Raw genomic sequence first — 19,986 nt, 5'->3', positions numbered from 1 at the left:
CTTCTCTCTTGGTCTAACAGGAAATGCTTGATATCATGAAGTCCATCTATGACATGATGGGCAAGTACACGTATCCTGCACTCCGGGAGGAGGCCCCAAGGGAGCACGTGGAGAGCTTCTTCCAGGTGCCTGGGACTGGGCAGGCTGGGTTTTGGAGTGAAAGGAAGGAGGCAAGGTCCCAGCCGGGAACTTACCCAAGTTCTGCCTGCCTCTCTCCTGTCATCCCTCCTGTTTTCTCTTCCTGACTACCTTTTTTGCAGAAGATGGACAGGAACAAGGATGGCGTGGTGACTATTGAGGAATTCATTGAGTCTTGTCAAAAGGTACAGGGCCCTGCCCTCTACATTTTCCTGATCTGGACTCAGGGCCTGATTCAATGATGTAGGAGAAAGCTCCTTTGGGCAGAGTACCATCTCCCTAACTACCCCCAATTCTGAATCGTTTTCCTTCATAACTTGGGGAGACCTGACCCTTTCCCACCTCTCTGAGTGTCTCCTTCTTCACTGCCTCTCTCTGTCTCTGAACATCCCTATTTCTAAATCAGTGTTCTTCTCCCTTTCTCTAATAAGCTCTTTTTCTTCCTTTCTCTCCAATCTGCCTCTCCCACCATGGCTACAGGACGAGAACATCATGAGGTCCATGCAACTCTTTGACAATGTCATCTAGCTCCCCAGGAGAGGGGGTCAGTTGCCCTGGGGGGACCATGCTCTAGCCCTAGTCCAGGTGGACCTCACCCTTCTCTTCCCAGGTCTGTCCTCATCCTAGCTCTACCCTGGGGGCTATAGGAACCCAAGAGCCTGGGGATTTAGTGGTCCATACTGCTGGAGCTGAGGAGGGTAGGGAGTGGGCAGAGTGTATCTGTGGGAGTGTTTTCAACTCCCAACAGCTCCCCCTTCCTGCCTGAAACTCAGTGCCGAGGGTGCCCTGTTATGGGAATTGAGTGGTCCTTCCCCTCCCACCCCCCAACTGAGAACCACAACACTAGGCAAAATGTCTCCTGCTATGGTGCTTCCCCCATCCCTGATCTCATAAGCATTTCCCCTAAGATTCCCTTGTAAAAAGGCTGTTCTGTCCTTGGCACTAACTGGCCTTTCATGCCAGGGCCTTTGACAGTGCTGTAGGAGGGGGTCAAGAATGTGGAGGGAGTAACCTTGGGCCTAAGCCAACGGGTAGGCCCTAGGAGGCAATTGCGGTAGAGAGCAGGAAAGCCTGGGGATTGTCAATGACAGTATACCAGTCTATAGCTTTGAGCTCTACAGGTCTGCCACCCCAAGCCATCAGAATATGTGTTTCCAGGCTCTTCAGAAAACCTTGGAAATATCCCCAGAAAATTTCCATGTACTCCTCAGTATCCTAGGAGAACCTGGGATCTGAGTTTTGGCAGATCCCTGGAATTTCTTCCTCTTCTTCCTTCCTGTTTGGGTAGTGGTGGTGGCAGCGGGGGGAAGATAGATGGGAGCTGTCTTGACTGATACCTGCCAAACTTTCGGCCTACCTTCTATGATGGCTGCAACTTAAGTTTTCATTTGTCATTTCCTCTAGACCTGGAGGCATGGAGTAAGTCAGGGACCACCCTGTGGATGCCTTAGGAGAAAAAGGAAGGAAGGAGGCAGACATAGCATTTGAACCCAGTGTGGGGGCATTTTTGAGAATTTTTTATATACCCAGGCTCTATTCCTGCCTCCCCACATAGCCTCCTTATAGCCTACTCAGAGTTTCCTCTTGCTCTAGTCAATCTACCCAGAGATGCCCCTGAGCACACCTTGAAGGCAGGGACCATAGGATCCAGGTCCCACCTCACTGTCAGCAGCCCGGCCACACTGCTACCCTTTAATATATCTGCTTGTCCCATTTAGCTCACTTTCCCAGTCAGCTGTGAACTGAGGGGGAGGGCCCCCAAGGAGCCCCCTTCCCCATAAGAACACTGTTGACTACTTTGCATTTTTGGTTCCTCTGTAATTTTTGTAAAATAAGAAATCACCAGATCCAATAAAACACAATGGCTATGCACAGGTTGATGTCTCTGCCTTTTTGTCCCTCCTACCCCACACATAAACTCACAACCCCTACCTCATACAGCCTTTTAGATCCCAAAGACAATGCTTCCTTTCCTAGATTATGGCCAACCCTTGGCAGGAGATCAAGTCACATGTTCTGGAAGAGTTGGAAACCTCCTGGACCTTAGGAGAGGCTCCTGAATCTCCCTATCCATGGAGGAGACAAGGAAGAGAAAGATGATTGATGTCCCAAAGACTATGCCAAGCCAGCTGTCTTTTGGCTAAACATTCTTTCAAGTCAAATCAAGAATTTCTAATTTACATATTAATACATCTTAGTTAATTTTAAAATGCTTTTAAGAGGGGAATTCCCTTTAGGTTCTAATGAAAGTTCCTTTGTGTAAACATTCCAGCTAGTATAGATGTACATTTGTGTCTGTACTCTAGCCAAGAATGATGGGGGAGCAGATGAAGTAGACCAAGATCTGGTCACCATGGAGCAGTTGACACAAAGGGTAATAGAAGCTTCCTGTGTGGGGTAGGAACCTTTCTTTGTTCTGCTCCTGGAGAGGGGCTGCCAATGCTAAGTTCCTCCCATCCTTTCTCTAGGGTAGTGTTATGCGGTAACTAAGCTTTATAGTCCATAGAAGGGGGATCAGGCCTTCTCTACCAACATTGTAATACACACATTGACAAGATCAAGGGAGGGGTATGGTGTCTAAGAAACAAAACCTTACTTCCAGGGTCCTTCATTTTGTCATGTTTTTGCTGCTCACATCATCACACAGCTGTCTGCTTCTTAGGTCCTTGGGTTCCTTTGGGTCACAACCCCTCCGTAGGATCTAGTTAAATTTGTGGACCTACTGTCTAGAGGAAAAAAATTGCACAGTCTTCCATATGTTTTTGTGTCCCTGAAGCCCATCCATGGGCCCTAATTAAGAACCTATGATCCAGTCTACCTCTGTCTTCCATTGTACAGAAGAGGAAACAGGCCCAAAGAGCAAAGAGCACTTGCTCAAGACCAACCGATAAGTTTATAGGAAGGTTGATACTAGACTCAGTCTCCCAAATCTCTGTACAGGGTGGCCTTGGAGCACAGTAAAAATTTGTGGGTGAAAGATGGATGCTATGCATGTCATGTATAATCGAGACAATGTAACACTGTGACAGGCTGTCCTGTTGCCCTATACTTTTCCTTCCAGGCACTTATCAGTTTGTAACTGTATATTTAAGTGTATTTATTTGAGTGATTATTTGTCTTTTTTGTTACATTGTAAGCTCCTGAGGACTCCTTGAGTGCCTGGACTAGGTTTTTTTCCCCCTTACCATCCTATCCTGGGGCCTGGCAAGTAATAGGCATTTCATAATTGTATGAATAACTGTATGGTATGGATAAATGGGCATGGTAAGTGTATGTATATAATTGGCTTAAATATGGAGACGGTCTCTATATTTTAGGATACATTCAAGCTTAAGGGAAGTGTAAGTCTGAAGCTGAGAATTTCTAGGAACTGAGAAGTACCCCAGAGCTAGGGCAGACAATGGGAACCAGGAAAAAAAAAAAGAGAAAAGACAGGAGGTTGGGATTCTGATCATTTTTTTTCTGGCCACTGATTAGATTCTGAATGTTGTTAGCTGCTCCATCTCAAAACACTCTTCTTTATTGTTTTTTCTTTTACCTTTCTGGCCATCCCTTCTCAGTCCTCCCTTGGTAACTCATCCTTCTCATTTGGAATATTAAACATGGGTCCCCACAGCTCAGACCAGAGCCTCTTTTCCATAACACATCCAATCCCATGGCTTTAAACATTATCTATATGCAGGGAGACTCCTAAGTTTTTATCCCCAGAATTCTCCTGAGCTCCAAGACCCACATATTCAATTGCCTATTTGACATATTCATGTGGATCTATAATGGTCATAGTAAACATGTTCAAAATGGAGTTTTGACTCATGCCTTCCTAGTCTTCCCCATCTCAATAAGTGACACCATCTACCTAGTTGCTCAGGTCAAAATTTAGGAGTCTTCTTTTCTTCTTCCACACTGTCCCTCTGAGTCAAGTTGAGTTCAGTCGGTCAGTCGTGTCCGACTCTTTGCGGCCCCATGAATCACAGCATGCCAGGCCTCCCTGTCCATCACCGACTCCCGGAGTTTACTCAAACCCATGTCCATCGAGTGGGTGATGCCATCCAACCATTTCATCCTCTGTCATCCCCTTCTCCTCCTGCCCCCAATCCCTCCCAGCATCAGGGTCTTTTCCAATGAGTCAACTCTTCCAGTGAGGTGGCCAAAGTCCTGGAGTTTCAGCTTCAGCATCAGTCCTTCCAATGAACACCCAGGACTGACCTCCTTTAGGATGGACTGGTTGGCTCTCCTTGCAGTCCAAGGGACTCTCAAGAGTCTTCTCCAACACCACAGTTTAAAAGCATCAATTTTTCGGCGCTCAGCTTTCTTCACAGTCCAACTCTCACATCCATATATGACCACTGGAAAAATCATAGCCTTGACTAGATGGACCTTTGTTGGCAAAGTAATGCCTTTGCTTTTTAATATGCTATCTAGGTTGGTCATAACTTTCCTTCCAAGGAGTAAGTGTCTTTTAATTTCATGGCTGCAATCACCATCTGCAGGGATTTTGGAGCCCCCAAAAATAAAGTCTGACACTGTTTCCACTGTCTCCCCATCTATTTCCCATGAAGTGATGGGACCAGATGCCGTGATCTTAGTTTTCTGAATGTTGAGCTTTAAGCCAACTTTTTCACTGTCCTCTTTCACTTTCATCAAGAGGCTTTTTCGTTCCTCTTCACTTTCTGCCATAAGGGTGGTGTCATCTGCATATCTGAGTTTATTGATATTTCTCCTGGCAATCATGATTCCAGTTTGTGCTTCTTCCAGCCCAGAGTTTCTCATGATGTACTCTGCATATAAATTAAATAAGCAGGGTGACAATATACAGCCTTGACGTACTCCTTTTCCTATTTGGAACCAGTCTGTTGTTCCATGTCCAGTTCTAACTGTTGCTTCCTGACCTGCATATAGGTTTCTCAAGAGGCAGGTCAGGTGGTCTGGTATTCCCATCTCTTTCAGAATTTTCCACAGTTTATCGTGATCCACACAGTTGAAGGCTTTGGTGTCATCCATAAAGCAGAAATAGATGTTTTTCTGACACTCTCTTGCTTTTTCGATGATCCAGCGGATGTTGGCAATTTGATCTCTGGTTCCTCTGCCTTTTCTAAAACCAGCTTGAACATCTGGAAATTCACGGTTCATGTATTGCTGAAGCCTGGCTTGGAGAATTTTGAGCATTACTTTACTAGTGTCTGAGATGACTGCAATTGTGCAGTCGCTTGAGCATTCTTTGGGATTGCCTTTCTTAGGGGTTGGCATGAAAACGGACCTTTTCCAGTCCTGTGGCCACTGCTGAGTTTTCCAAATTTGCTGGCATATTGAGTACAGCACTTTCACAGCATCATCTTTCAGGATCTGAAATAGCTCAACTGGAATTCTCCCTCCACTCTCCCTTAATTCATCACCAATCCTGGGGACTCCCTGGCAGTCTAGTGGGTTAGGATTCTGGTGCTTTCACTGCTCAGGGCCAGGCTCAATCCCTGGATCTCTAGAGGACTAAGATCTCTACAAGCCATGCACCACAGCCCCCACCCCCCAAAAAAACCCACCAATTCCACCATCAAAGGTTCACCATCTCTCTCCACTGCTGTTCCTTAGTCTGAATCACTATCATTGCTTAACTGTATTACTTTTTTTCCATCTGAAGTAGACCTTCCTTACTGTGGTTACTTTTCATCACATCACTAGATTTCCTCTCTTCATAGCACTTATCACAAACTGAGTTCCTGAATCGCTTTCTCCAACCAGAATGTAAGCCCTGTTAGAGCAGGACCCTCTCTTGTTCATTCCTCAACTGTTTATCACAGGCCTGCTAGGCTATGGTTCCTACTGTAGGAGCTGGGGGGGAGAGGTGTGTTATGGAGAGAAAGGGTGTGGCAAGAATTGCCCTTTAAACTTGAGAAGTACAGATATGGAAGGTGGATCTTGCCTGGGTCATGGACTCCGAAGTGTTGACTACAGAGAGTAGATGAAATTGTGGCTGATGACTTGCGACCAGTTGCCACAGTGTAAACTGTGAAGCAAAGAGGAAAGTGTCATGAGACTGGGGGCTGGGGTCACCTGGAATGCCAGCTCCAAAATCCCCAAAGGACCATAATATCCAGTGAAACTGCTATGGCCCCCTACTGTCATCACAGGAAATCCCCTAATCCTAATCCCCATCTTATGCCAAAGCCTTTGACTGTGTGGATCACAATAAACTGTGGAAAATTCTGAAAGAGATGGGAATACCAGACCACCTGACCTGCCTCTTGAGAAACCTATATGCAGGTCAGGAAGCAACAGTTAGAACTGGACATGGAACAACAGACTGGTTCCAAATAGGAAAAGGAGTACGTCAAGGCTGTATATTGTCACCCTGCTTATTTAATTTATATGCAGAGTACATCATGAGAAACTCTGGGCTGGAAGAAGCACAAACTGGAATCATGATTGCCAGGAGAAATATCAATAAACTCAGATATGCAGATGACACCACCCTTATGGCAGAAAGTGAAGAGGAACGAAAAAGCCTCTTGATGAAAGTGAAAGAGGACAGTGAAAAAGTTGGCTTAAAGCTCAACATTCAGAAAACTAAGATCACAGCATCTGGTCCCATCACTTCATGGGAAATAGATGGGGAGACAGTGGAAACAGTGTCAGACTTTACTTTTTGGGGCTCCAAAATCCCTGCAGATGGTGATTGCAGCCATGAAATTAAAAGACACTTACTCCTTGGAAGGAAAGTTATGACCAACCTAGATAGCATATTAAAAAGCAAAGGCATTACTTTGCCAACAAAGGTCCATCTAGTCAAGGCTATGATTTTTCCAGTGGTCATATATGGATGTGAGAGTTGGACTGTGAAGAAAGCTGAGCGCCGAAAAATTGATGCTTTTAAACTGTGGTGTTGGAGAAGACTCTTGAGAGTCCCTTGGACTGCAAGGAGAGCCAACCAGTCCATCCTAAAGGAGGTCAGTCCTGGGTGTTCATTGGAAGGACTGATGCTGAAGCTGAAACTCCAGGACTTTGGCCACCTCACTGGAAGAGTTGACTCATTGGAAAAGACCCTGATGCTGGGAGGGATTGGGGGCAGGAGGAGAAGGGGATGACAGAGGATGAGATGGTTGGATGGCATCACCCATTGGATGGACATGGGTTTGAGTAAACTCCGGGAGTTGGTGATGGACAGGGAGGCCTGGCATGCTGTGATACATGGGGTCGCAAAGAGTCGGACACGACTGACCAACTGAACTGAACTGATCCCCATCTTAACACTCCAGGACTGAAAAGAGGGACTATAAGAGTCTGTGGAGCTACAAGTTGGTCTACCGGTGTAGTACAAGATGGACAATGTTAAGTGTTAATAATCAGAATGAGAAGGAGATGCTTATTTCACATATAAACCACCTAGCTAACCACAGATTTCTCAGCCACTGAGTGCATCTTGACAGGACCAAAGGGAGCCCTGAGAATAAATAGCAAGGAGACCCAAGTCCATCTAGGGCTCAGGGAAGGCTTCCCACAAGGAAATGTCTGTGCTGAGGCTCAGAGTCTCATGTCTCCATTATACACACTTCACACTCCCCATTCCCAAACAGGCCAGGCCTTTTCACCCCTTCCTACATGTGCACTCCCTTCCACTTGCCTAGAGTGCTCTCTTCTCTCTCCCCAACTAACTCCTATTTATAAATTGGCTAACTCCTATTTATCCTTTATGACCCAGCTCGAAAGTGAAGCCATGGCCGCCGCCTCTACCCAAAGGAAGATGAAGTCGGTCCCTCCTCTGAGCTCCCACAACACTTGGGTACACTGTGTGGGGATTGTGTATGTATTCGTTAGTCTGAACCTCCTTGCTGTGAGCTCACAGTGGCCCAAGAGGAAAGCAGGAGGCAAGCTCAATAGGTATCTGCTGAGAGAAGGAATGACTTAGTTTTTAAAGGGGGCTAGCGCCAAGCTGGAGGTAGGGGGAAATGTTTCAGGGCAGAGGAGTGAGCTGACCTTCTTGGAGTGTTGTCTTCACAGAACCGAGCCTGGGTCAGGCTGATGTAATGAATCAACTTGTCAGAAGAATCTCAATAGAAAGTAGGTCAGTTTCTTCCCAGCTCTTTAAGAACCAGAGGCTCGGTTTCCGCGCCTGCGCTTTAAGAGAGTAAACACCTCTTTTTTTTCACCCACTCCAGCCTGCCGGCCCTATCCACATCCCTATTGCCTCAACCCGTTCCAGCCTCCTCCCATTCTCCCCTTCTCCGGGTTAGTTAATGGTTTGTTCTTGGGCGTCTGGCTCGTTCTGGAGGGTGGCGAGCATAAATGGTACATTCCACTGCCTTCGTTACCCTCCGCTTTTCGCTTCTTTTCTGTTCTGCTCCCCCCTACCGAATGAAGCTGAATAGTCTGGCCCAAAAGAAGGAGGGGGAGCCGGGCTGAAGGGACCGGTCTGAGCCGGTCTCCGGCGCAGGCGCAGTGCGGATAAACAGGAAGCGGGCGGTAGAGGCAGCGGCAGAGGAGACCCAGGGGCTTCGGGAGGAGGCAGCGGGAGAGCTAGGATTATCGGAAGGTCAACAGAACCTAACTGAGAAGGAGAAAAAGAGCCTTGGCCATCTGCCTCCAGGGGAAGCATACGTCGCGGACTCGCTCTCCGCTTAAGCTTCCGGCCTTCCCCAGCTCAGGCTGAGGCAGCGGCTGACAAAGGGCTCGCGCCGGTGCCGCCGCCCTTCTCATCCGGGCATTCGGGTCCCTGCGGAGCGGGAGGGGGAAGGGCAGAGGGAGAAGGGAAGGAGCAGGAAGGGCGCGCGCTAGGAGCCGAGGCCCTCTCTAGGGCTCCGGGCCGGCGGCCCAACGGACGGAGGCCGAGGAGGACCTGCAGAGGTGGCGGCGGCCGGGGGCAGGAGAATGGTGCAGAAGGAGAGCCAGGCGGCGCTGGAGGAGCGGGAGAGCGAGCTCAACTCCAACCCTGCCGCCTCCGCAGGGGCATCGCTGGAACCGCAGGCAGGTCCAGCACCAGGAGAAGACAACCCAGCCGGGGCCGGGGGAGCAGCGGTGGCCGGGGCGGCAGGAGGGGCTCGGAGGTTCCTGTGTGGCGTGGTGGAAGGTGAGAGCTGTGGCGCGCGGGCTAGGCAGGAGCGTCCTCCCCCCCGCCCCACCCCAGTAGTAATCTGTTCTTTCCTGGTTAGGCGGATGGCGGCGGAGCCTGGGCGGGGGCGGTGGCGGGCAGGGGGGGAGGGGGGAAGCTCTAAAAGGGGATTATTCCTGTGGGTCTGAAATTTGACCCTGCTGGAACGAGGGAAGAGGCGGGAGGGTGGGCAAGTCTTCTCTCGCCTTCTGGAACGGCGTCGAATTCCCCTCTGGCTATTAACATGCCTGACCCCACCCTCCTTGGACTTGGAGCCAGGCGTGCTCCAGTGGAGGCGGTGTGGGGAGTCTGGTCTTGGGCTCTGAGTTTTACATCTTTGTACTTTGGGATCTTGTCTCTTAGGGTGGTTTGTGTTCACATACGGAAAGGCATGTATAGTGCTGCTGCCCCTACCCTTAAGGAAAAACGACTACCCATCAGATGTTCTAGTTGTATTCCTAGAGTGAAGAGGAGCACTGTGGGCCTATAGTTTTACAAATTCCTTTTTGCTTAGAGGTGGTTTTTTTGGTATGTTTTTTGTTTTGTTTATTTAGTTCCCAACGGCCCACCCTTTGAATCCAGTTTCATTTGCAGCCTGGACAATTGCCCTTTGCTAACTTAACTACTCCGCCTTGCCTCTGGGGGATGAAGCTTTGATTTTAATAGTATCTGAGATGTGGAATTTTTAGTTATTGCAGAAGAGGTTTGAAAATTCCTTTTCACCACCTCCTTTCCCATTACCATTTAGGAATGATGGACTTTTTTTGGTGGTTGGAGAAAATGAGTAGAAGAGTGTTTCACAGTTTATGAATGTAATGGACAAATGTTGCACAGATGGGCATTCTATGAAAGTATGAATCAGATTCATTATTGCTCTTTCCTGAAGTACAGCATGTATTCGAACTTTCTATTTTGGCTAACCCAGGGTTTCCTAGCTTGTATACTTCATTAGTTTTCTTTTATGTAATGGTGTGCTTAGGAGTAACAGTTAAATAACTGGTCTTCATACAAAACCACAAAGGCATGGAAAAGGAAAGAAGGATTGTCCTCATGGTTGAGAACTTCCAAACATATGGAGTATTCATTTGAAAGATAAAGTTTAATTGTAGGGGAAACAGACTAGTTGGCAGCTAGGGTTAGAAATGAAACGGTTAAGTGAAGTTAACTGTTGCACAATTTTGGGGAAAACAGAATGGAAAAACTACCTATGTGTTTGTCTGGAGTCGGTGTTTATGAAAACATGATTGATTTGCTTGACTTATCCATCGATGTATTTATAGGACTAGAATCTGCAGGGAGATACTAGGAAAAGAATCTGTGTTTTGTGACCTAAGATCTTGGGATGGAGGGTGGGAGAGAAGTGCTGGACAATTAGAAATTTTAGAGCTAGACTACAGTGAGTCTAAGGAAACTTGCCTGTGGATTACACCTTCAATAATTATAGAAAAAGCTAGCTGTGGTTAAGACCAATTGATTTATTTTTCAGAATAGTATTAAAAGGGAACTAGTCTACTTAGAATTGTCTTATCTGTTTTTTCTCCTTCCCATTCCCTAGAATATTTCCATGGTGACTAATCACCTGATTTTTTTTTTTTGATGTTTGTTTTTTCTTTCCCTCACAAACCTTTGTTGATTTTATTTATTTGCATACTTATGAGGTTAATTTGTGCTTTTATTTGCAAGTATTTACAGTGGCCAACAAAATTTATTGATTTTAAAAGTACATTTTACATCACAAACCAACACACATATGTATACCTATATAAAAGTGAAACAAAAGTTTTGCCAAAAAGGTCTACCCTGAGTGTTACTTTTGTTTTGGGGTTTTTTTTTTTAACGAGTTTTTTTTTTTTTTTTTTGAAGCAAGGCTGAACTGCACTGACAATCACCAAAGTTCCCAGTTCTTAAGGTTCACTTTACTGACGTGAATAATGTTGCAAGTTCTGTGGACGAATCTTTGTTGATTTTAACTCGTGTAACAGCCCCGCTTCCTCTTTGTGGTGCTAGTTAACTAAAACCACGAACCTTACTCTCAAAGAGCAAAGTTAGGGTTTCTGAAGATTAAAATGTTAGACCCTCGAAAAAAATTTTCTTAAATGTTGAGACAGCTCTAAAGGAAAGTTTAATGCCTACTCCAAGAGGTAATGATAATGCAAACTGTTGAAGGAAAGCTACAAAGACTTGTAAAATTCACTTAACATTTTAAATCACTTGTAAGAGAGTAACCATGGAATTGTCCAGATTCCAAGTGCTACAGTTTCATGCATTAGTACCTAATGAATTTTTAATTTTTATTTTTTGGTCTGTCTGATTGTCTTTGTGCAGAGTAACCATTCTGTTTAGAGTGGAGGTTATTACAGTTCAGAAATTTTGGTTTTGAGTTTGTTAAATTGTGTGTGTAGGGAGTATTTTGTGTTCAAAACAGAATTTGAACCATCTTCATAATATTCTTGAGAGGTTGTCCTTATCTCTGGCAGATGATTAGGTTGAGACTGGTGAAAATAAAGGTTAGGCAAGCTGTAATACCAGTTTGGTGCTTATATCACTAACATTCATCTGCTGGTTTGTTTCTTGCATTACTAGCGCTGTGCCCCCACATGGGATACTGGAGTGAGTCACATTCTTGAATTTTCAGTTGTTCAAACATTTGCTCTGGAATTGAGATTGCTTGAGTTTCCTGTTTGGGCCAGTTCCGATGTTGAATTTGCTGTGAGTGTAGTTTAAGGCACTTTTTGGGTCTCTTTTACAATGTAATTTTGGAAAACAAAATCATAAAATTGGGTCAGTCAGATTCTTTACTAATTCTGTTCCTGATTTTTTTCCTACCTTTTATACCTCTAAAAGTGGTATAACTCCCCTCATAGATAGTACTTGTTATTAATTGCAGCTTGGGGTTACTAGGCTTCTCCTCTCCTCACTGTAAGATTGAGATAATCTTTTTAAAAAGTTAGGTTTAAATATATAGTATTTTTTGATAGTGAAAAGAGATGATGTTTAGCTCTTTTTAGATAACTTTATCACATAAGTAATTAGTGTCCATGGTAGAAAAACCAGAAAATTTGCCTAAGCAAAAAGGGAATTAAAGTCACTTTATAATTTCACCCCAAAACATGTTAATATTTTATTAAACATCCTTCAAATTTTTGTATTGTTTACAGACGTCATTTGTATTGTAATCTGCTTTTCTCAGTACACAGTTTATCACATTCTTAAAATTTCATTCTTACTTTTGAATCCAGGATTTTATGGAAGACCATGGGTTATGGAACAGAGAAAAGAACTCTTTAGAAGGTAATTTTTTATTACGTAAAGGAGAGTCTTAATTAATATTTCCTTTTGTTTGAGGAAACACTGGCACTGAATAGGCCAAGTACAGTTTGATGATTTCTCAGTTGCAGAAGTTATTTTAATCTTGGTCTTCTTCCTCTTCACCTAGGCAAGTGGTTGTTAGACTTGCCTGGAAAAGCTGGATAGGTTTTGGGCTTCACTTGCTTCACTCCGAGCTGTTGTATTTTTATTTAAAACTGTTGGATATGTTAACATTCCTTATTTAATTTTTTTTACAACTCCACTGGACTTGAAAAAGGTTAAAAGCTACTGCCCCAGAATATTAGCTTTTTAAGAGATGGAGCTGCTCCCAGAAAAGGGAAAAAATTGAGGTATACTGGTTATGCATGTTGCCTGTTTATATACATGTAATTTTCTTTCCTCTTAAGGCTCCAGAAATGGGAATTAAATACATATTTGTATGCTCCAAAAGATGACTACAAACATAGGATGTTTTGGCGAGAGATGTATTCAGTGGAGGAAGCCGGTAATCTTTTTCTTTTTAATCTGTAAATGTAGAGTATGTGAAGAAAACAGGTGTATTTTAAATGTAGTTGTACAAGAATTAAGTATTCCACTTTGACTTTGTAGGTAGTTTTCATTTATATAGTAACTCTGTGTGTGAGTGCTGATTGAAAGAATAGTGCTAACGATGTCTGGCCATGGTGTGATTGATGACTTTGCCAGTCTCATTCCACCTGTTTTGTGGTCATAATTGTACTTTTAACTTCTGCTAGTAAGCAGTAGGCCATTGGACAAAGAGGTGCTGAAGCAAGGCTAGGCCTCTGGCAAGGCAAGTGAGGTGCCTGCCTTGGGTGCAAGTTTTAAAGTACTCCAAAAAATCAATAATACAGATAAAAATATTATCTATTTTTAAAACCAGAACTAATGCCAAAAAAATCCATGAACAAAATACCAAAATCTAAAATAAAGACAGGGTTAGTATTACTGATTGTTTTGCTTCAGGTTCAGCCAGGTATGGCTTGGTCTTAACCACTTAATTACTAGTACTGGTCCTATCAAGTCAAGGACCTTACCCTGGTTCAGGCCTATAATGAAGTGAAAGCTCTCAAACTGTCCTTTCTGCATGTGTTCTTATGTCGAGTTAGCTACATAAAATTCATAAATACAAGTAACTAAGACAAATGGTGAAGTGCTTTTCTTTGTGTACTTGAGTGAATGGGGGAACATTTTCATACCTGGAATTAAATTATAACTAACAAGTAATTTACTTGTTACAAGTAAGTTAGTTACAAATAAACTAACAAATAATTTACTTGATATTTGGTTACAGAACCCAGCCAAGATAGTGAAGGCAGAAAGTTTTCTTAAATTATGAAAAAAGTAATTAAAACTCCATCTAGTTTGTTGTTTACTACTCTATATAACTTGTGTTTCTTCAACTTGATTTCTGGTGATGCTGGTAATGAAATTTAATGTGATCAAAATATAGTTAAATGAGTATCTTAAGATACTACTGAAAGTTATTTAAAGATATATCTTGTGGTATGGAATAGTATTTCAATTTACTTAGGAAAATTGTCACATTTTAGAAACTTAAAGCTGTGATAGATTTTTTTGTTGTAGTTAACAGAGATGTCAAGATTGTTAAGGCCATCACTTAACCCTGGTTCTTAAGAACACATTTTTCTTCTAAATTATAAAGTAGTTTATGTAGCGTTATTTTTTAGGAATTCCAGTTGTACAGAGACAGCAAAAACATAACTCTCAAACACTTGAGAAATAAAATTGGTTTGCATTCAGTAAGAAGATTGATGCCTTAATTGAGTGTTTTTGAGAAATGGCAATGGAAGGAAGAGAATTTTTTTATTGAGTTCAGAGTGATATTAAATTGTATCAAGTTTGTGCCATTATGTAAGGCCTGTTGTCACATTGGACATGACAATTTTGTAAAATTGAAGGGACTTTTTCTCTTTGACTTACTGAAAATCGGAGAAAACTAACCTTCAGGTGAAGGCTCTTTTAGTTTTCTGTGCTGCTTTCTAAAGTCATGGACTCTGTTCTTTAGAGCAACTTATGACTCTTATCTCTGCTGCACGGGAATATGAGATAGAGTTCATCTATGCTATCTCACCTGGATTGGATATTACTTTTTCTAACCCCAAGGAAGTGTCTACATTGAAACGCAAACTGGACCAGGTAATTTCCTTGCTTTTTCATTATTTTTCCCTGAGTCAGTACATGAAACTGAAAAGTTTCTGAGTTGCTTTTATGATATAAAAAGAAAACCAGATTCATAGTACTTCTTTGTTCCTGTACAGATTTTTACTTTCTGTGCAAATTTTTTACCTTTGATAAGAATATTTTCTAAAGGGAGTGAAAAGAGCCTTACTGGAGGTACCATTGCTTTACAAATTTCCCTTTGCTTAAGAACTGCCTTAAAAGAATGCTTAGAAGTAATGCTTAAAAGAATGCTCATAAGCTCCATTCCCATAGATTCTTAATAGAGACTTGAGGTGGAGACTTACCTCACATACCAGCTGATTCTGAGTCTTCCAGAGTCACATTTCCAGAAACTCTGTATGCTGTTGAGTGCTTGCTTGACTGAACTTCTGAGTGAGGTTACAGAAATAGGATTCACTCGGTTATATGGTTAAGAGACATAATTCAGTCTGGAAATGACTGGCTAGTTTCCCAAAATGAGAAGAAAAACTAGGTAAATGTGTAAGCTGTTGTTGAACCTAATTGGAATCTACATTCTACTTAGTATAAAAGCTGCACATCTGTTTTGGTAAAGTAAGTGTAATATGTTTATTAAAACAAAAGTTTATATTGGACTTCCCTAGCGGTCCAATGACCAAGATGTCATGCTTCCACTGCCAGGGGTGTGGATTCCATCCCTGGTCAAGGAACTAAGATCCCACTTGCATTGTGGTGCACCTTTAAAAAAAAAAAATGTATATTATTGGTGGTATTGGAATGGCTGGTAAAGAATTTAAAGTTAATAGGTTTTTGTAAAAGTAATTGTGGTTTTGCAGTGTTGACATTTGCCATTTGATGTTGGAATACATTCTTAAATGTGAATATATCATACATCATTTTAATGTGCATTTCTCACTTTGTTTTTTTGCTAATGACTTATTGCTGTATATTTTACATGCGTTTGAAACTATGAAAATGATGTTAGACAAAAAAGCAAATTCAAGCAGTTTTCTTACTCGAGTTAAACAATGGGTCATAAGACAGTGGAGACACAACATCATAATGCATTTGGCCCAGGAAGTGCTAATGAACGCACAGTGCAATGGTGGTTCAAGAAGTTTTGCAAGGGAGACGAGAGCCTTGAATATGAGCACAGTGGCTGGCCATCAGAAGTTGACAACGACCAACTGAGAGCCTTTATTGAGGCTGCTCCTCTTAAAACTAGACAAGTTCTTTAAGAACTCATTGTCAGCCATTCTATGGTTGTTCAGCATTTGAAGCAAATTGGGAAGGTGAAAAAGCTTGATAAAAGGGCGCCTCTTGAGCTGACCAAAAATCAAAAAAAATCATTGTTTTAAAGTGTTGTCTTATTGTATGCAACAGTGAACTATTTCTCAATTGGATGGTGTCATGCAACAAAAAGTGGATTTCATACTACAACCAGTGATACCCAGCTCAGTGGTTGGACTGAGCAGAAGCTCTAAAGCATTTCTTAAAGCCAGACTTGCACCAGAAAAGGTCCTGGTCACTTTGGTGGTCTGCTGCCAGTCTGATCCACTACAGCTTTCTGAATTCCAGCAAAACCATTACATCCAAGAAGTATGCTCACATACATCACAGAAGTGCTCACGATGAGATGCCCTGGAAGCTGCAACACCTGCAGACGGCATTGATCAAGTCCCAATCTTCTCCATTACAACGCCTGACCGCACTTGCACAACCAATGCTTCAAAAGTTGAATGGATTGGGCTGCAGAGTTTTGTCTCATCCTCCATATTCACCTGACCTCTAGCCAATCGACTACCACTTTTTCAAGCATTTCAACAGCTTTTTGCAGGGAAAATGCTTCCAAAACCAGCAGGATGCAGGAAATGTTTTCCAAGAGTTAGTTAAATCCCGAAGCATGGATTTTTACGTTACAGAGATAAACTTAACTCTCATTGGCAAAAATGTGTTGACTGTAATTTTGAGTTAAAAAAGCTGTGTTTGAACCTAATTATAACGATTTAAAATCAACAGTCTGAAATTGCAGTTAACATTTGTACCAACCTAAAAGTTTGGGATTTCCCTGGCTGTTCAAGGGTTAGGACTTGGTGCTTTCACTGCCAGGACTGGGTTTAGTCCCTGGTTGGGAAACTAAGATCCCACAATCTGTGTGCTGCGCCAGGAAAAAAAAACCAACAAAAAACAAGTAGTTAAATTTCTGTGAATAAGCTCCTAAGAGGTTATTTCTCTGCTTGATCATATTCTGCTATTTTGGTCTTTCTGATTGATGACTTAGGTTTATGTGCAAAGAAATTAGTAGCATCAGTGCATCCTGACTAGAGCAAATGACTTGGATTTTTCATGTCTTAGAGTTTATCGTTCATTTTTTTTCCTCTGGTATGTATCTTCTGTAGTGAAAGATGTAGAAGGATAAGCCACGTTATAGAAGCTTTGTTAGACAATTTACTTAGAGCATTCAAACCCAAATGAAAATATGGGTACTGAAACTGTAGCTTTTTAACACGGAGAGGGAGTGGTTTGGCGTTGAACATTCTGTTAAAGGAAAATATTTGACTTTTGCACATAACTATTAACGATATATTAAATATATTTTAAAGCCAGTATTTTTTACTCTTTAAGATGAGCTTGTAAAGCATCTTGTTTGTTTGTTTGTTTCCTAGGTTTCTCAGTTTGGATGCAGGTCATTTGCCTTGCTTTTTGATGATATTGACCATAATATGTGTGCAGCTGACAAAGAGGTATTCAGTTCTTTTGCTCATGCCCAGGTCTCCATCACAAATGAAATTTATCAATACCTAGGAGAGCCAGAAACTTTCCTCTTTTGTCCCACAGGTATTGTATATAATAGCTTTCTATTTAACTAGTCTTGAAATACATAACTTGCAAAAGACCATGTATGAGTTTTATTGTTGTTTCCTGTCCCTTTGGTATGTAAAGGTAGGAATTCTTTTTCTTGAAGATGTTTCTCCAGAACTTAAGTTGGAGAAATTTTAGGGATTAATAAATGACAACTGAATAGGCGAAAGATTTTATGTATTTTTTGGTACTAAAAGTATATGAACATTACCTTTTCCGGATTAGAGGAAGGGAATAGTATTATCAAAGTGAAAACTAGAAAAAAGCAAATTTACATTGCATTTAACTAAGTCGCTTCTCATTTCCTTCCTACTTGTTCCTTTTTTCTGCCCTTGCTTATCTGTGTCCCTTTTCATTCCTCCTACTCCCCATCTGGGCTCTTACTTCCATTAGTCAGAATAAAAAGCTTAATAATTTTTCCCCCTTTTCCTTTTTTTCCCCCCTCTTACTTCTCCCTTTTTCCTTCCACTGAAAATATTTTTTTCTCTCTTTTTTTTTTCCTCTCAAAATTCAGCCTATAAGAAAACTTCCCCAGGCTTGACTTCTTGTTCAGGAAGAGTTTAAATAAGTTCTAAGAAGTTTTAGACTGTATTGATTTAACCATGTGTTTGTCTGTCTTGTTAAGAGTATTGTGAACTGTGAACCTTATCTCTTCTGATGCTACATGAATATTCAAGTAATGTTTAATAAGATCATACTTGGTAGTTACTTAATTCATTGCAAATCATAATCAGTTATAATTGAGTTCTAAGCCAGGGGCATAATTTTGTTTTATTTTTATTATGATAGCAATCCAGTCTGTTTGGCCTCTGATTGAAACTGAGAAATGTAGGCAATTCAGAGTTTGTAGAAAATGCTAAAAATTCCAACTATTTATCTTTAGTAAACTTAAATTTCTAGTGACCATAGGATCATAAGGATTGATCTGTCCCACTTCTGGAGGAGGAATATCAGGTTTTATGAATTGATTTTTTTTTTTTAATACATAAATGAGCTAGTTTGTTGACTTCTTTAGGGGCATGAGATAGAGGCCTTTTATCATTTGGATGAAAATAGTTTAAAATTGATAGACATTTTTATCCCCATTAAAATACTCATGACTATTTCATTCCTATTTTACTGATTAATTTTTCCCCCTACATTCAGAATATTGTGGCACTTTCTGTTATCCAAATGTGTCTCAGTCTCCTTATTTAAGGACTGTGGGTGAAAAGCTTCTACCCGGAATTGAGGTGCTTTGGACAGGTAAGTTTTAAACATTTATACAATAAAACTTTTAATTAACTAGGATCTAGAGAAATTGGTTGTTTTGGTTAATTGTATACTTTGCTGAGGCTTAATGAGATTCTCTTTCTTTTACAAAGTATACACTCTTCACTTAGTATTAAGAATACCTTTTGAGGATTTTGTAGTGAGTGAATATCAAAATAATTTATTAATTTTTATTTTCATTGTGGTTACACTGCATCTTTGTTGCTGCCCACAGACTTTCTCTAGTTGCAGCTGCGGTACACAGGCTTCTCCTTCCAGTGGCTTCTCTTGTTGCAGAGCCCAGGCTCTAGGGCACACGGGCTTAGCTGCCCTGCAGCATGTGGAATCTTTCCAGACCAGGGATGTCTCCTGCATTGGCAGGTGGATTCTTATCTACTGTACCACCAGGAAAGTCAAGAATGTTGTATTTTATGAAATGAAAGCCTTAATGCTAGATTGACAACTAGTAATTGATGAGCTGTATTAGCTTTCATTCTAAGAATTAAGGGAAGAAGCCCTCCCAGGGTTTAGGTTAATTAGAGTTTGTCTAATTGAGGATATATTATATTGGAAAAAAATTGTTTACATGGAAAATTTGTTTCTTATTAATGTATCATTTTGAGGAAACTTGCCCAAACCTTTAATATTTGTGTCTTCTAAACACTAATTCTAGGAATTTACTCTGAGGAAATACTGATTGAGCAAGGGGATTAAGCTGAGTAGAAGCACATGTTGCTGTGTTGTTTTAAAAAGAAAAATTGTTTAAAAATATAACAAAATAAAAAGTTACATACAGTATATTACTGTTTTGAAAAACCATGTATGAGAGTCTTTTAATAAATGATGGCCTTATTTCTAGGTCCTAAAGTTGTTTCTAAAGAAATTCCAGTAGAGTCCATTGAAGAGGTTTCGAAGATAATTAAGAGAGCTCCAGTAATCTGGGATAACATTCATGCTAATGATTATGATCAGAAGAGACTGTTTCTGGGCCCATACAAAGGAAGATCCACAGAACTCATCCCACGATTAAAAGGAGTCTTGACTAATCCAAATTGTGAATTTGAAGCCAACTATGTTGCTATCCACACCCTTGCCACTTGGTACAAATCAAACATGAATGGAGTAAGGAAAGATGTAGTGATGAGTAAGTAAATGATTTAATTCTT

The 19,986-nt window shown here is 41.6% G+C and overlaps 2 protein-coding genes and 1 long non-coding RNA gene across 8 annotated transcripts in view; 2 read left to right on the top strand and 1 right to left on the bottom strand.

The window, feature by feature from the left end:
• Positions 1-2,012, top strand: part of KCNIP2 (potassium voltage-gated channel interacting protein 2) — a 20,336-nt gene extending 18,324 nt beyond the window's left edge. For all 5 annotated transcript variants that reach the window (XM_020897826.2, XM_020897821.2, XM_020897817.2 and 2 more), the window contains 3 exons: positions 21-125; positions 261-323; positions 619-2,012. In XM_020897826.2, the coding sequence (XP_020753485.1) occupies positions 21-125; positions 261-323; positions 619-666 (216 nt within the window). In that variant the 3' untranslated portion in view covers positions 667-2,012. The remainder of the gene's footprint in view (positions 1-20; positions 126-260; positions 324-618) is intronic.
• Positions 1-8,486, bottom strand: part of LOC139035959 (uncharacterized) — a 14,446-nt gene extending 5,960 nt beyond the window's left edge. The window contains exon 1 of the long non-coding RNA XR_011488607.1: positions 8,107-8,486. This is a non-coding gene — a long non-coding RNA (uncharacterized lncRNA). The remainder of the gene's footprint in view (positions 1-8,106) is intronic.
• The window catches only part of OGA (O-GlcNAcase), a 25,561-nt gene continuing 13,640 nt past the window's right edge, over positions 8,066-19,986 (top strand). The window contains exons 1-8 of one of the 2 annotated variants that reach the window (XM_020897814.2): positions 8,066-8,190; positions 9,074-9,196; positions 12,457-12,508; positions 12,934-13,031; positions 14,574-14,704; positions 17,374-17,545; positions 18,716-18,814; positions 19,680-19,964. In XM_020897814.2, coding sequence (XP_020753473.1) covers positions 8,157-8,190; positions 9,074-9,196; positions 12,457-12,508; positions 12,934-13,031; positions 14,574-14,704; positions 17,374-17,545; positions 18,716-18,814; positions 19,680-19,964 — 994 coding nt within the window. In that variant the 5' untranslated portion in view covers positions 8,066-8,156. Of the gene's footprint in view, positions 8,191-8,585; positions 9,197-12,456; positions 12,509-12,933; positions 13,032-14,573; positions 14,705-17,373; positions 17,546-18,715; positions 18,815-19,679; positions 19,965-19,986 lie in introns of those variants that run through there. The other variant, XM_020897813.2, reaches the window with a different exon arrangement.

This window comes from Odocoileus virginianus, chromosome 7, assembly GCF_023699985.2.
Source record: "Odocoileus virginianus isolate 20LAN1187 ecotype Illinois chromosome 7, Ovbor_1.2, whole genome shotgun sequence".
Lineage (NCBI taxonomy): Eukaryota > Metazoa > Chordata > Mammalia > Artiodactyla > Cervidae > Odocoileus > Odocoileus virginianus.
This window is presented reverse-complemented; position numbering and strand designations above follow the sequence as displayed.